The sequence below is a fragment of the Dasypus novemcinctus genome, chromosome 8 (assembly GCF_030445035.2).
Source record: "Dasypus novemcinctus isolate mDasNov1 chromosome 8, mDasNov1.1.hap2, whole genome shotgun sequence".
NCBI classification, from domain to species: Eukaryota; Metazoa; Chordata; class Mammalia; order Cingulata; family Dasypodidae; genus Dasypus; species Dasypus novemcinctus.
Window position 1 is genome coordinate 32441147 of NC_080680.1, and position 17724 is coordinate 32458870.

Genomic DNA, 17724 nt, shown 5'->3' on the forward strand with positions numbered 1-17724 from the left:
AAATGTTCCACAACAATACAAGGTGTTGGAGGAGGGGTGATGTATGGGAATTCTGCACATTATACATGATTGTTTTATAAGATCACAATTTTCTCTAATAAAAAATATATTTTTTAAAAAAGCTTCAGACTGAAACTTAAACCAAATGAGTAATAATCCTGTTTTTTTAAAGAAACTGTAGGAAAATATTTATGTGTATATATACATATATAATTTCAAAGTGTGGTGTCCTTGATACCATAATCAAAAAACTTTAAAAATTTAACAGATTCATGGAACAGGTGTAGCTTGGTGGTTGAGTGCCTGCTTCTCACATACGAGGTCCTGGGTTCAATCTCTGGTACCTCCTATTTTTAAAAAAATTAACAGATTTGACTATATACAAATATTAAATTTAAATTTGGCACAAATTTCCTTATAAATATAAAAGTTCAGCTCAAGTCAGAAAAAGAGGTGAAATACATGACAAAGTTCTTCACATAGAACACCAGAATATCTTTAAGGACCACAATAGACAAAGGATTGCACAGGTACCGCCCTTTCATTAGGAGAAATAGAAATAACCAACAAACATCTTCAAATTCTTACCTTCATTATTAATTAGAGAAATTCAGATGAAAATGATGAGACAAATTTTCCCTTAAATTGTCAAGGAATGACCTCCAGTGTTTTGAATGTGTGAAGACACAGGTGCTCTCACACATCTTGGTGTGACATATTCAAGGGCAAAAAATGACAATAAAAATTATAGTGCTTGTTCTCACTGAGCCAATGTTCCATTGCTAGAAATTTACCCGGTAGCAATATGTGCACAAATGAGGTGAGACACCTAAGAAAGATACTTAGTGAAACGAAATTGTTTTAAGAAATAATATCAACAACAAAATGGAATAAAATTAAATTCCATCACTATAGGATTGAAAAATTGGAAAACATTAATAAAATGGAATCTACTAGGGCTACTTTTTAAAATGAGCAAGATTTATATTTACCGAGGCATAAAGAAGCCTATGCTATATTGTTGGAGAGAAGCAAGTTACAGAACAGTATATATAAAATGTGTAGAATATATGGAATATATATACTTTTTGAAGAAAAATGTGCATGTATATGTGCTTAGGAAGAAGAATGTATATCAGGTAATAATGGGTGAGAGTAGCTATGGGGATTTTCACTGATTTCATTAGCAGTTTCTGTATTGCTTGCACTTTCACTAGGGTGTTTTACTTTTATAACCAGAAAAAAAGACTCCGGTACAATTTTTTTTTAACCAGGCAACTTCAATAAAAGCATGCAGAAAATAAAATAAAACAACCCTCACCCTGACCTCATGCAGATCACCAGGGTCAAGCTAGAGCAGGCCAGAAAGTCCAAACCTGGCAAGGTGGGTTACCCCAAGAAGGGTTGGTGGATGGTGAGTTGACCTCAGGGAAGGGAATGTGTCTATAAAAAGCATCAGAAGACAAACCCCGTCAGAACCCAGAGGCCCAAGGGAGGAGAGACCGAATGGGAAACAAGGTCCGGGGGGAAAAGCTAAGGTTAGCTTGTAAGGGCCCTAACCCAAGCAGGAAGGGAGAAGCAGGAAGGGATTCAGGTCAGGGAGTCCAGTGCCCATGGATGGATTTGCACAGGTGAGGCAATGCTTGCTCTGAAGCTTCTTTCTGTCCTTGGTAGCTGCCAAGAGCAGGTGAGAATGCAGAAGCAGCCAGTGTGAGGCAAGACTCTGTAGGTGGTGTTAGATGTCAGTGTTGGCAAAAAAGGCTAGGACTGCTTCCCGGCAGAACTTCATTTTACTTTTCTACGTCGCAGGTAATTAGACACTATTGCCTGTATAATTGCAGAATCTTCTGTTAACGTAATGGCTTTGTTGTAGCTCCCTTACAGATTACCTTTATTTCTAGTAAGCTATCCAAACTTTCTTTACTCACCCACTCACCCTCCCAGTTTTATTGTGTGCCTGCCCTGTGTAGGTTTCCAAGTAAAGCACAGAGTGGGTGGGTAGAAGTGCATATTAAAAGTGATTTAGACACAAGTTCTTAGCCCTAAGTGATCACAGCCTAGTAGTAAAATAAATGAGGATGAGACAATCTCACATTCATTGTACCAGATGATAACTTAGTTTAGAAGAGTGGAAAGGGTAAGGGTTTCACTATATTTGCTTACTAACTCTGTGATCTGAGACAAACTGCTTTGGAGTCAGATTTTCATGTGTGGAATGTCCGTTATACTGCTGACAGTACTATGCCTGTGCCTTATAAGTGGCAGATACTTAATAAATCATTGCTATTTTTATTATCAAAAGGGCCAAAAGAGAAATACGTACAGTACAGGGTCAATTCAAAGGTCCTCCCATGAATGGAAAAATAAGAATGGTAATATATCACAGGATTATTGTTAAGGCTATAAATAATCTTTTCCTTCAAATTACCTATACTTACAAAGAATTACCATGCTTGTAGAATTACCATTCGTGTAGCAGTTGGAGTAAAAGTAGAAACAATTGCTACTTTTTTAAAAACACAAAATGGGTGCTTTTATCAGAGGCACAAAAGTGAGTAGTAAATTTCTCCCCAAAGAATGCTTAGTGGGCTTTTTTTATTGCCGTGTGCACCCATAAATTTAAGAGTTTTCTGAATTTTTAACCATGGACCATTTCTGGTCTTACAAAGTTGTTTGTTTCTTGCTTACTGCAAAATCATTCTTCAGTGTTTTTTGAGATAGGATCTACAGGAAGTAATATTAAATTTATGTCCAGATGGGTTCCCAATAGAAAAGGGGGCTCAATCCTGTTGTAATAATCTTAGAGCAGGGCTCTAGGCTAGCATTAGTCTTGACATCAGGCCAAGGACCCCCTAAAGACTCAGAATACTCCAAAGGTCAAGAAATGTGGCCCAAGGAAACCAAGATTATCTGGGCCAATTAAATAGCCCTTTACCCCATCAGAAATACCTGCAGTCTTTAACCTGCAGGATCAAGGATAAGTTGGCATTATCCTAAACCCCACTGAACTACAGATAGCATGAGCTAGCATTAGCCCTGTGCCTGTCCCCACCTCAGCTTGACCTTAGCAATTCGTTTGATGGATCAGTCAGTCAATAAATAAGACTTTACTGAGTGTCCTTTATGTGGTCAAGATGATGTTAAGCCTTTTGAGGGCTGGACAAAAGAGGGAGCTCCATGGGACTGACTCTGACAGGAGGTAGCTTACAGCCTAATGGTTGAACTGCCTCAACTTTGGAGGTCTTGCTCCCTCAGCCCTGCTCTGTGCTTTGTTTCCAGAGGATCCTACCACCAACAAGGACTCTGGCCAAGAGTCAGAGTCTATTCCAGAGTATACCGCAGAAGAGGAGCGGGAGGACAACCGGTTGTGGCGGACGGTGGTGATTGGGGAACAAGAGCAGCGGATTGACATGAAGGCCATCGAGCCCTACAGGAGAGTCATTTCTCACGGAGGTAGCTGTGTTCTGTGTGAACCCTCTAAATGGGGAAGTGGGGTAACCATATATATATTAGGAAACAAAACTTGGGTCTTCTGTAGCGTGACATCCCGGTGTCCCTTTTCTGCAGTCAATATTCACAGGGATGTGTAAGGCTAAGTATAACACTTCATACTCAATTCAGTAAACATTTGAAAGCCTACTGTACAAAAACAACTTCCCATTGTAAAAAATGCTTTTCATACCACCTGTCTGATAGCTACAATCTTCTGTGCAAAATTTCCTGAAAGCCATAGTTGTCCAATGTAATAATGTCTGCTTTGAATTCCTATCGGTTGGTAACAGTTAACTGAATATTTCTAGAATACACAGCACCATGGCTTATGGTAAGATTGTTACATCAGAGATCTTTCTAATTACACAACAGACTTTTGAATCCTCTTCAGAAGCTCTAGGAAATCTTTTTCGACTCAGTCTGGCTGATTTTTCCCTTATCTGAAATTTGCTTTTCTCTAAACTACTTTAAATCTATGCCTGACAAGAGCCCCTCCCTGTCAAAGCCTCCATCTGCTCCCTGTAAGGGACAAAGGAGAGAGAAAAGCTCTATTTTGCATTTCCAGTGCTTTCTGCAGGAGCATGTGTAGCTTTGACTAATTTGGAATTCACAAAAAGTCAAATGAGCACAAGCAACACATTTAACATTGTCAACCTCGGAAAACATAAACAGCTTCTGGACTTTTCTGCTGCATGCATTTCTTCCCCGCATTCCTGAAGCACACCCTAATCACCCAGCTGTTCTGGAAAGAGTGTAAGCTGACACGGCAATCTTTGTTCTTCAAATTCTCTCTTCCTTAATAAGGACAAGTGTGTTAAACTTGCCACTGTGTTAAACTTGTAATTTTTGCTTTCTAATGAGCAGAAGAACATTTTGTTATTTCAGTCAAGCCTTCTTCTACCAGCAGATTTTTTACCTTCCATACCATGTGCTGTTACCTCAACATGAGTATCAGGATCCTCTAGGGAACTGGCCATGAAAATGAAGGAAAATACCAATTGGTGCCCTGGCCATCCCATTCCTTTTGTTATTGCCTCACTCTTTGACCTGAAATGCTAATATGGCCCAAGTATAGCTGCTGTGGGGCAGCCTTCCCCGTCCCCTTTGGAATAAGGGTTGGTCTAATCTTGCTGCAAGTGAAAAGTCATTTTGAAATGACAGACAACCGGCCAGAGTCAACGCTTTTGTTCTTTTGATGAAAACCACAACCTGAACATTACCTAAATCTTCCCAGAATACCCATACCCTCTTTGTGCCACTTGTCAGGCATTTTTGGATGTTTGTGTTTGTTTTTTTAAAGCTAGCTTTAAACAAAACAAAAGGCGGACTATAAAAATATCCTGCATTCATTCTAAAAAGTCAAAAAAGGTAGAAAAGTCTGTCAAAGTAAGTCAAAGTCACCCAGTGATCTCCCTGTGGACTTCTGCACCCCTTGGTTCTCAAAGGCATTGCCCTCATGGGAAGAAGGCAGGCCGGCTGACTTGCTGCTGCCAAAGGCCTAGTCATCTTATTACTGCAGCAGACTCACCTACTTGTTCTTTCAACCACAGTGAAATTAGGTGGGTTGGGTGGATGTGTTGAGCCTATCTGCCTGTTGCCCAAATCAAGAGAAAGCCGCTGCTTCTGCCTGCCGTGGTCTTGATGAAAACTTACCTCAGGCCTCAGGGCTAACCTGGTTTGCTGTGCTCTCCCTCCCTGCCACCTCCTCCCCTGGGCATTTGCTTCTCTCCTTTCTGCGCGTGAGGTTGTTTTTTGTCTGTGTGACTGGGTTTGTTTTGAAGAGAAGGTCGCCTTTCCCCTCCCTGCCCCACCTTGGCCCACTCCAGGCACTGCCTTGCATGAACATCCTCTGGCTGTCACCTCCCTGGATGTGAGCGAGATGCCATCTTCTCCTACAACCTGAACAGCTTTGGTGCTCTGTCGGTGAAGACAGTTCAGATGTTACTTCTGAATTTACCAAAGCTTTGCCTTCTGTGTTTGAAGCTTACACCACTCTCTTAGGCCTTGGAGATGACTAAGCAATACCCCTTAGGTACCGACCTACTGGTTTGTCATCCTGGCTTCTGATGAGTATTTTAAAAGCAGCCCTCTGTAGTGAGCACAGATCTTGTTTTTGGACACACATTTCACTATGAGGAAGTTTCCCCATTTAGCCCAGTGGGAGAGTCCAGCTGGACTCTGTTCTGTGCAGTACAAGAGCTGTGCAAGTCAGCAGCAACGTCTGCCAAACCACAGCCAGGCCCTGCTGCATGCCCGTTCTGTTTGGAAATACTGGGGCACAAGAGCAGTATTTGACCCAATAATCCAGTCTTCGTTTTTGTGACATCAATGTGAGATATTGCCCGAAGCACTATTTACAATGTGGAAGTGTGTAAGGTCAGGGTGCAAAATCCTTCTTTGCCACGTACTCGTCTATGGCCACGGGTATATCTTAACGTCTCTGAGCCTCAGTCGCTTCATCCATCAAGTGAAGGTGGTCTCCTGTGAGTGTTTACATCCTCTGAGCCCATGGTCAATATCCCTGCCCTCTGCTTAAATGAAAAAGCCAAGAGGGGTGTGGGTGGCTTTGATCTGCCCGTAGTGTGGGGTCACTTTGAGGCCAGGACTAGCTTTTTAAAAAAAATTTGGAGCAAAGAACACATTGAAATAACCAAAGCAAATCATGCCAAAGAATGTAACAAGGAGTTTCCTTTCTTGTTTTTTACTTCTCTTATTTCATTATAGGAGATTCAGGTAATCTTCTCTACAGTGTTGATGGAAAAATCATCCTGGAAAGAATGAGGCGAAGAGTTGCTCGCTGGTGTGTGTGTGTGTATGTTTTGGTTGTGGCTGACATCTTTCCTTCTCACTGCATTCCATTTCCTGGCCAGCAAACTTGTGTCACATCCCTTTCAGGCCTCTGTGTTCCTCGTCAGGTAAGGTTTGTCATCTTTGCTTCATAGTCTCAAGAGGACCAAGGTGGGATCACTCATGCACCTCAGTGCACACACCCTGATTGCATCTCGCGTTTATTGAGAATAGCGTATAATGAAGTAAATTTTTTAAAAAATTTCAAATGAATTATGCCATTGCCAATAGGAAACTTCACTCAAGTAAGTACCTACTTTAGACTAGAAATTGAGGGGTTAGCTGACCCCCAAGAAGGCATCTGGGAGGGACAAAAACAGGCTCCTGCTGATTCTCGTTATTGCACTTTGCCAGCCTTTGCTGTTGCCAAAGCCTGACAACAGTGATGCCAGTTCTTGGTTTTAGGAGGAGAGCTTTCATGTGGAAATCTTCTTATATTTCCTTTCTCTCCCTCTCCTTCTGTTCTCTTCCTCTCTTTTGTCCCTTCTTCTCTCCCTACAGTTCCTCTACCCAAAAATACAAAAAGCCATCTTCCTTTGTAAATTTTCTATAAAGGAACATTCCTTACCTATGCAATGATCATGTGGCAAGCTGATTCCTAAATATTCCCTTATTTCAAATGAGCTAGAGTATTCGCACCACCACAACACTGCAAGGTCAGACGGCATCGACACTGAGGGCTGAGCTGCCGTTTAAGATGACTTCTGAAATAGTGTTTAGAGTCGTGTTTACCATCTTTCCATTATTTCTTAAAAAAAAAAAAAATCTTAGGAATTCTCCAGAAATAGAACAGGAAGTCAAAGTAACCAAGCGCCCTAAAGTCAGACAGCTACATTTAGAAAGATGCTTTTGAAAGGCAGTTTCTTACTTGTTTTTAAGTTGGGTTCATTTTGTCTGTCATCTCTTTTAATGCACCCAGTCGTTTTCCTTCAGCCGAGTATGAATCACATATCTTCGTGTGTTAGGATTAGTGTAACTAAACTTCCATATCCTTTTGGGGTTTTCATTTAAATATAAATCTTCTTAAATAAAACTATTTGGTGGAATAAGCATTTCTTGTATTGAAAGATGTCTTTCCCTGCCATTTTCTTTCATGTTACATTAGAAAAGAAGTATGATAAATACATATATATTGCAATCGTGTTTCACAAACAAGAGTTGCATTAGGTATATATTTACATAGGTAACATCAAAAATATGTAGCGTAAACCCTGTATACAACAACTTCAAATTAGTAATAGACGCAAATCCGTAATTTGCTGTATTTTTAGTTGGTGTCTCTCTCTTCCCTCATCCTTTTTGCAGCAGAGTCATTCCCTCTACTTGGTTGAGAACATCTCATTAAGCTGCTCTTTAGGCGTTAAGCCCATCCACATCTCTATGCAGCCAGTATTTTGCTGCCATGTGTAATCACCAGGAGGGCTAGAGTTCTGAAAAAGTGAAACGGACTGAGTACTGGGAGGACAGGATCAGGCTTGAGGGTGTGTCCTGTCCTCCTACTCAAAGCTTTGAAGAAATCTCTTTTTAGTGACTCTGAAGCCCAGAACTGTGCCATCTGACAGCAGTTGCAAATGTTTAAAAAGGGATATTAAAAACGTAATTGCTTCCATTTTTAAGTGTGAAAATCACAGGAGATTCCACACACCTCTCTGTGGGACTTTGACTGACACTTGCCGTGGATTTCAAAGATGAGCTATAAGGGAACGCAGAGGTTGTTTTCTTAAAAGATGGGGCAGAGCCAAAATTACTTCAGGGCTTTCAAAAAGTGGATGAAATATCCTGGGATATATCTGCCTTCAACTCTTAAGGATCTATCCTCAGAGTTTCAACAGCCATACTTGCCTGCTTTTCCCACTCCTATTTTCTCAACAATCTGCCAAATAGCACCCCTCAAATTAACTGGAGCCTAGAAAAGCTAAAATGGACTAAAGAAAATGAAATAGAACCTCTTTTCTTAGCTTGAAAGGAAAGAAGTATTATATAAATTGGCATTTTTTAAGTTATGTAATCAATATTATATAAATTAGAAGCCTGTATGTCAAAAAGTGTTGCCCTCTTGGCCTTTGTAAATTGAGAATTTATACACCCCATTCACAACTATGTCTAGCACATATAATCCTCCATAATGTAAGTATGTATGTGTGTATATATATGTGTGTTAGAGAAAAGGGGGCACTCACTGGGACACAGAGACTGATGACTGCAGGCAAAAAGTTTATTTGGAAGGACTCCCAACAGGGGGGGTCTGAATAGACTTCAGCCTGCCCCTGGAAAGGGGGAATTTGAATTTATACAGTTCCTTCCTAGGCAGGGAAATGATGGTCAGTGGGAGGGGCTCGAGGGTCCAAGTGAGGTGCAAGGGCCAGTAGGGAGCCCAAGAGGTGAAAATTTTACCTTGTATGGCTAGAGGGTAGTGAGTTAGGGAGTTATGTTTTCTTTGAATGCTAGAGGAGCAGGTGGCGCCTTGATCTGCAGCAAGCAAGGTCTCTATCTCACTTACTCCCCTTTCCACGTGGTTTCTCTGTTCTTTAGGGAAGTGCTGTGCTTTTAGGCACATAGGCTTGGGGCACGGGCAGTGGTCTGGGGCTTGTCTTTCCTCAGTGCCTGTCAGAGGGAACTGAGTCACAGCTTGTTAATTACTCAAACCTAGTGAAGGGGAACCTCTAACAATATGCACAGGCAAATATAGTCGCACTGTATATTTAAGATTCTTTCTAACATAGATGCTAACCACTGATGGATAATTACATGTACATATATATAGCAGTATAATATATAGTTAAGACTGTACAATATTCATATTAAGATATATCTATTATATACCCACATACGCACACTTACCAAGCCTTCCAGATTTATCCTTTAGGTTAAATATTATCTTGTTAAGAGCTTTCAATTGGTTACAAATGTCTTTTTGTTTGTCCCCAGGATACTATGGGGACGGTCTAAATGCCATCATTGTGTTTGCCGCCTGTTTTCTGCCAGACAGCAGTCGGGCGGATTACCACTATGTCATGGAAAATCTTTTCCTGTGAGTGATGCTTATGACAAAGCGCTTTGAATTAATGTCTGTGGGCATGAAATGGCAGGTCGAACACCATTCATTAAAAGAGAGAGACTTTGGAAAAAGGAAATGAAGTATCTGTCAAGGAATACTACTCAAGACACTAAAACTTTCAAGGAGCTCTTTTGTCCCTAGAATGGATTGAAAACAAAATGAACACTTTTTGGCCTACATTTTTAAATCTTGTAACATTTCCTTTGGATGAAGTATTTTTATTCCCTGGTAACATTTTCTTAGTCAACTGATGATAACTTTACTATGTTTATATCTGCCCTTATTTAATCTCAGTTTCCCTTAGTACTTGACAACATTGTTGACATTTTCAAAAGTCAGATTTATAAGCCACACATTTTACTAATGCGCCTGCATTTTTTAAAAAAGGTAACCACACAAATAAAAGCAATAACTCTCAGAGAAATGATCTTACATAACTGCATTCTTCTCAAGGTGAAGAGGTAATATGCACAACCGTTCTTAAATATCATACAACCTGTAATTTAGATGTTACATAATTACAGTGTAATGAGATGGAATATTTCATGTGAAAACTAAAAACACTTCTCTTCCTTCCTGTGATTAGATATGTAATAAGTACTTTGGAGCTGATGGTAGCTGAAGACTATATGATTATATACTTGAATGGTGCAACCCCAAGACGCAAGATGCCGGGGCTAGGCTGGATGAAGAAATGCTACCAGATGATTGACAGACGGTATATGGGCTCCATTATTTAATTGCTATTTTGCTTTCCTCAATAGCCTCTACATCTAATTTCTTCTAAATTTACCAAAGGTGTAATCACACATTTGAATTATGCATATTTTAAATAATAAATTGTAAAAAAATTAATACAAGTGTAACTTGATGTCCCAAATTTGAAATAAAGCAGGTCTTTCCTGGATTTTTTTTTAATGTTGTAAGCTCAAACCTGGCAGACCAAATCTGTTTTAAACTATGCATATGCTTGTGCTTCACAGATGTGCAGCTTGAACCAATAAACCAAAGTACCCATGATTCTTTACGGGTACCCTTTGACCCTGCTCTACTGGGATTTGGACAACCACCATGCTCTTATCTCCACAGTCACTGTTAATTCAAGTTAACCACTAGCCCGTATAGTGCTGTTATGTAAATTAGAAGACGCTCCCTCTCCTCAAGATATTTTAATCCCATCCATACTGATGATATTAGAACAAACACTTTATTGTCATCTGCAGAAAAACTTTCGTAATATTCATATACATGTATGATGTCTGTGATACGCTTGGCCTCTCCTTAGGTGTGGACCCCTTAGATGTGCACACATGAGGGCCCTGCTATGCTAATCAAATCTGTTTTATGATCCAAACCTTCACAAAGTACCATTGCTAATGCTGAAAAAATGTGCTTAAATATCAGCAAAGCTAAAATGGTAATCCCAAGGCCAAATAGCCCATAATACAGTTAACCTTTTCTTTTATACAAAACAAAAAACCAACGCTCAGTGAGATCAACTAAATTATCCAAGTTGCTATTACTGTATGTATGTATTCTCTTCAAAATAGTAAAGATAATGCTGGCAAAAATAAAAAGCATCATTAAACAAAAATATGCCATGATAGTTATAAATTTATGCACTCCAAGAATACAGTCTTTCTATTTTACATTTGTTCCTATGGGAAAATTATGTTTGAATTATACAAGGTCTTAATTTTGTCTCAAAAGCATTCTTTTTGTAAGTCATGGCCATTTTATACCTTCCTACCAGATAAAGGTAACTTGCCTAGAACTCCCTAAAATTGCATTTATTCTTATATAGGGATATATTTTCTGTTTTAATTTCCACTAAAAATTACTTAGGAAATTTTTTTTTCTTTTTTCAAAATAGGTTACGGAAGAATTTGAAATCATTCATCATTGTTCACCCATCTTGGTTCATCAGAACAATCCTTGCAGTGACACGGCCTTTTATAAGGTAGTTATTATTGAAGTAAAAGTACTACTCATAGTTTATTTTAATATGTACTTATTGCCCTATAAATAATAATTCATAAACTAAGAGAGTATGGAAGAAAATGTATTTTTCTTCCATATTTTTAGAAAAGATACTTTGGACTATCAAGAGTTCTGAAATACGAGTGAGAATTGTTCCATAATGATTATTTCCCCCCTGATCATTATACAAAATGACCTTTAGAAAGCCAGCTGCAAACATGGAAAATGGAGGGGTGGGGGTCCATGAACCATAAATTTGAAGTGAAGATGTTATTTTTTAGAGAACAGAAAAGAAATAATAGCATGGCGATAGAAAATTAAGACTAACCAAGGATATAAACAGGAGCTATATATTGAACTAATTTTTCCACTTCTTCTGAATAAATATTATGTTGGTCACCAAAGTTAGTTAAGAGTCTGACAGCCATTTTGAGAGCTGTGTTTTGATTATCCATGAGGATTCTTGGTTTCAATTCAGTTCAATTCAGTGAATGCTAATGAGCACTTTTTTGCATTAGGTGCTGCGTAACCTTACTTTTGGGGGTGCAAAGGAAAGTAAGATATGCCTCATAGCATAGTAAGGCTTGGAACAATTTAATAAAAGAGACAATATACTTTTATTTTCTGGAGAGCTCTGAAAATAGAGTAAAATCTCACCTAAAGTCAGCATAGAGATCCATAACTCTTTAAATAAATTGAAATTTTCTTATCTCAAAGTCATTAATGAATTCCTTACGTATTTATCTTCCTAACTCCACTTCTAGAGAAAAAAAAAATTAAAGGGTAAGGTCCTTCGTATCTTTTTGCAAAAATTTTACTGTACTTATCAGTTTCTACATTTTTTTGTGTGTTGGCTTAAATTTATTCAGCTATCCCTACTCCCAACAATTGAGCAGCAGGGTTCAGCCCGTTACCACACTATGTTAAGTTGCTCTAAAAATTATTATGAAATATTTATGGTATACAAAAGCCACTTATTTAAATACTAGCAGGAAATGCTTTGCCTAGGGGGTATGAATCAAGGCACTCTGGTGAACTTATAAGAAGTTTAGTGGGTGAAAATGTAAACATTAACCTTGATGTTGATTGACTGATGTGTCTTTTTTTCTTTTTTCTTTTTCTTTATTATCTTTTTTTTTTTAAAGATACATAGATCACACAAAATGTTACTTTAAAAATATAAGAGGTTCCCATATGCCCCACTCCCCACACCCCCCACTTTTCCCACATCAGCTTCCTTCCTTAGTGTGGTACATTCATTGCGTTTGATGAATACATTCTGGATCACTGCTGCACAGCATGAATTATAGTTTACATTATAGTTTACATTCTCTTCAAGTCCATTCAGTGGGTTATGGCAGAATATATATATAATAATGTTTCTTTTTTCTTGATAAACCCCAAAGCATTTATTACTGTAAGAATAATGAAAAATGATTGTAAGTCAGCACTAGTTATTGAAGGGAGTTTCAAGATAATAATAATAACAATAATAAAATTATAACAGGGGCGGATATGGCTCAAGCAGTGAGAGCCCATATCCTACATGGGAGGTCGCGGATTCAGGTCCCAGTGCCTCCTAAAGAAAACAAACAAGCAAACAACAAGCAAATCAATAAGCAAAACACCTGGAAAACAGACAAGGGAGCCAATTCAGGGGAGCCGATGTGGCTCAGTGGTTGAATGCCAGCCTCCTGCATATGGAGTCCTGGGTTCAATCCCTAGTCCCAGTACCTCAAAAAAAAAAAAAGATTATAGCAAATATTCTGTGGTTCATTACATATGATAATGGCAGACATTTATTGCATGCTTGCATGTATTATTTCATTTAACCCTAGTGGCAATCCCAATACAGAAAGAGGTGCTGTTTATTATTTCCATTTTACAGAAAAAACGCTGAAGCTCAGTGAGGTCAAATGAATTGACTAATGCAGGAGCCAACAAACTTCTGTAAAGGACCAAATAGTAAATATTTTTGGCTTTTTAGGCCACATGGTCTTAGTTACAACTACTCAACTCTACCGTTGTGGAATAAAAGCAGCCAAAACAGCCCGAGACAATAAGTAAGCAAATGAGTTTGTGGTTATGTTCCACTTAAAACTTTATTTTTGAACACTGAACCTGAATTTTCTACAATTTTTACGTGTTATGAAATACTCTTCTTCAGCAATTAAAAAAATGTGAAAACCGTTCTTAGCTTGCAGGTTCTAAAAAACAGGCATCGAGCTGGATTTTGCCAGGGTGCCATAACTGGACCCCAGGTCCAAGGTATCCCAGGCAATAAATGGCAGGTGCAGGCCTTAAAGCCAGCTGTTTGCCTCATTCTAAAGAAACAAGCATTTGAAACACTTCACCATTGTGGTTTAGGCTTTCATCAGGTCAAGCCCTCTTAAAGGTCCCCCTTTTCAATTAATTAATTTACATCAGTGAAACCAATGTTTAGATCTGAAAAAAAGGCCACTAAAATGTATGATGGGTCTCTTTGCTTCCAAAAAAGCAGCACCTAAGATTGAGGTATATGGCAAATACATTTTTCTAATGAGTTATTTGGGTTGAGAAATTAAATAGCTCAAATGCTGACCTCAAAGAGCTCACAGTCTAGCAGCAGACACAGGCAATCAATTAAATAATTACAATTCAGGGTACGACTGCGGGGTGATAACTCGAGGTGAGGGTGAGTTTGGGGGAAACAAAGGGAGAGCAAAGGCTAAGAGTCTGCACCAAGAAACGCTCCCCAGAAGAGTTCCCCTTCGAAGTGAGTTTTGATCGGCCAGCTAACATCAGGGAGAAGGGCCATCCAGGTAGAAAAAACCGCAGGAACAAATATACCGCGGAAGAAGGAACGTGGCACGTTTAGAGAACTGTGAGTCTAGTGAGTGTAACACTGGGCACAGAGGTCCCCTTGCATGACTTCCTCCTTCCTCTTAAGCCACCTACTCTTTTATTGAAACCTGAATTTAGTTCAAAAACTACAGAGGATGGAAACTGCCTACCATGGTGTATCATTCATAGTTTATGTTCACCCAAGACTTATCACGAAGGCTAGAAATAACTGTGCTGACAGGAAGGTTGGTAACTTATTCACAAGTCACAGCCAGTGGCCCAGGGTGAAAACGGGAAGTAGAATATTAATGACAGATATGTAGAGAACTGACCTTGAAAAAGCTGCTTACTGGGATGCTCAGCTGTGGAACACAAGGCAGGACAATTGGCAGACCACTCAGAAGGATCCCAGTGGAACAGGGACCTTTTCATATGAAACCATTCAGGAACGTTAGACCCTGGATCAATTGCACCTTCAGGTGGAGTGATTCTTTTCTTTCTTTTTTATTTTATTTTGGGAGGTCCGGGGGATTGAACCTGGGACCTCGTACATGTGAAGCAAGAGCTCAACCACTGAGCTCCACCTGCTTTGCAAGAATGATACATTTTTAAAATTAGTTTGGAATTATGTTGTAGAAGTGAGAAAGTTTCAATTATTTGCATATAGAAAGGCCAGGACTCAGGAATAATTTTGGGAAGGAAAAAAAAGATTTATGTATGACCAGCTGGGTTCAGAGCTTCTCATTCAAAATCCCAGACCTGAACAAGATTTTCAAGTTCTTTTTATACAGAGGAGGGCCGAATGGTTCTTTGTTTCAGTGCTTAATAAGCTCAAATTAACATATATTTTCCACATCCTAGGTAAGCTTTTAGCATGGACTTCATACATTCCATGTAAGCTTTTAACACATTTAGTTTATATTCTCCCTGAATATTTAAAGTTTATAGAGTTTGCACTGCAAAACTGTTTTCCAGGACTGGAGTTGTTGCCATGGTTACCAAGGGCAGGGCTGCAGTTCTCACTGTCCCAGACGCACAGCTCAGGACACATACAGCTCAGGTGATCTACGAAGAGATGAACAGCCCCCCCACCCATAGCCCACATCATTACACAAATAACTCAGAAATGCATTCTTACAAAATATTGAGTCATTAAAGATCAAAAAGAGTTCTTCCTTCAACACTGAACATTTATTATTCCTAATTCCTTTCCCAGAGGCAATTGACATTATCAGTTTCATTAGTATCCTTCCAGATCATTTTCTATGCCTTTACATACATCTAAAATATTAGCATTTAAGGGAAAATTATTGGTAATTCAAATCCAATTATTGAACCGTGTTTTTGAGCTTTGGCCCATCTGGAATGAGAAGAAAAATAAAATAAAAATTTGAAAATAAGAGAGGTAAACTAATTTATGTATACAGTTGATCTTCATTATTTGTAGAATCCATATTTCCGAATTTGTCTACTCACTAAAATTTATCTGTAACCCCAAAACCAGTATTCGTGGCACTTTCGTGGGCATTCATGGACATGTGCAAAGTAGCAAAATATTTGAGTTGCCAGATGCACCCGTGTTCCCAGTCGAGATTGAACAAGGCAGCAGTTATTTCAACTCATACTGTAAATAAGTGTCCTTTCTGTGGTATTTTCAGTGCCACATTTTTCACATTTTTGTGCTTTTCTTGGTGATTTTGCTGTTTAAAATGGCCACCAAGTGTGATGCTGAAATGCTGTCTAGTGTTCTGAGTGCAGTAAGCCTGGGCTGTGCCCTACAGAAAAAATACTGTGTTGGATAAGCTTCCTTCAGGCAGGACTTATAGTGCTGCTGTTGTGAGCTCAGAGTTCATGAATCAACACTTTATTTTACAAGCCCCAGTTCCTGCCCCACCCCCCACCCCCTCGTTACCTTGTTTAAATGTCACTCTAAAATGCTCTGAAGACAAATGATACTGTTTTTAGATAGGGTTAAATGATGGCAGTTTCTAAAACACTGTTGAAAAGAAGAACTTCCCAGGGAACCACTGTATACACATTTAAGGAGGAAGCAAAAGATACAGGGTGTCTTTAAACAGAAACACAAATAGAACAAGGTTATGTATTTATTAACTGACGAAATATTGTAACCCAAATCCCACAGGAAACTCACCCTGTATTTCCACTAGGCACAACAGTTCAGCAGTCACAAATTCAATGTGCACAGCAACTTTATAGAACTCTCATGAATTAGGAAACCTGACTGTACTTTGTATGTGTGTGTGTGCTATATATCATACACATTCAGTTCAATATTACCACCATATTGGATTTATTTGGCAAATGCCCCCAAAGACCCAAAATTTCTCCTTTCTGTTAATGAGTAAACTAATACCAATAGTAGCAATCATGTTTATAGATGAAGATTTTTTTAATTCATCTTGTTTTTTAATTTTTCCGAAGAAACACTCCCTTTCCCTCTTCCCCATCCCTTGGTAACCTCTAATCTACTTTCTATCTCCTTGAATTTTGCTATTTCATTTGGCTGTACTTGGTAGATTCTGAAAGAACTAACGACAAGATTTGTTTGTTAAATGCAAACAAACCCATAAAACAGACTATCCAGAGGGGCAGGAACCACTGAGAGGCAGGCACATGTAGACCCTGCGTTCATAAAAACTGGGTTTAAATGCAAGCCCAGCCATTTACTGATGGTGAGGATTTAGGCAAATGCTTAACACCCTGCGTCTCAGTTCCTTATCTTTAAAAAGAGAGTAACAATAGTACCTACCACACTAGGCTGTGTTAAGAAAGAGACCCGTCAATAAGTATAAACCACTAAGAACAGCATTTGTCACACACTGCTCAAATCATGTTAGCTTTTCTTCTTATGAAGTATGCTGGAGCAAGATGTTAAGAGATACCAGGATTTTCTGGAAGAGGCCAAGGAGGGCGGAAGCAGCAACTCATGATTTTTTTCTTTGTCTTTTTAGTTCAAAATTCAGCAGTAAAATTAAATATGTCAGTAGCTTATCGGAACTCAGTCAGCTGATCCCAATGGATTGCATCCATATTCCAGAGAGCATCATCAAGTAAGTCCTGATGGTTTTGAAGCTTCAGTTAGAAAATAGTGTATGTTTGGAGACGGGGAAAGAACTCACTTCTGGAGTGGTGGGGAAAGAGCCTTATCTTACAAAAGCAAATATTAAATGTCCTCCAATAAATATATGTTCTCTTATAATCTGTTCTGTTTCTTTCAGATCCTCTTTTACATGATCTTCTCTTGATACTATTGATTATTGCTAGTTTTCACTTTGAATATTACTACCATTTTGGATAAAGCATAAATTTGATCAGTACATCTGTTATCCATGTCCCCCACCCCACACAGACAGAGTAAAAGCTTAGCAGAGCATGGAGTTCTTTACTGCCTTGTGTAAAATAATGTCTGCATCATCCAAGGAAAATAGGGGGGGAAATAACTTTTTTGTAAGTTTGTTTTCTTCTAAATCTTATTTCCTTGCAGTTCCCTTCAGGTAAGAGAT

At 38.9% G+C, this 17724-nt stretch overlaps 1 protein-coding gene across 9 annotated transcripts in view; it reads left to right on the plus strand.

The window, feature by feature from the left end:
• Positions 1-17724, plus strand: part of PRUNE2 (prune homolog 2 with BCH domain) — a 321035-nt gene that overhangs the window by 288506 nt on the left and 14805 nt on the right. For all 9 annotated transcript variants that reach the window (XR_011649380.1, XR_011649381.1, XM_058301632.1 and 6 more), the window contains exons 12-16: positions 3280-3453; positions 9268-9370; positions 9984-10115; positions 11271-11357; positions 17173-17271. Coding sequence is in view for 7 of the 9 variants with exons in the window: in XM_058301632.1 (XP_058157615.1) it covers positions 3280-3453; positions 9268-9370; positions 9984-10115; positions 11271-11357; positions 17173-17271 (595 nt within the window). In the remaining 2 variants the exon portion in view is untranslated. The remainder of the gene's footprint in view (positions 1-3279; positions 3454-9267; positions 9371-9983; positions 10116-11270; positions 11358-17172; positions 17272-17724) is intronic.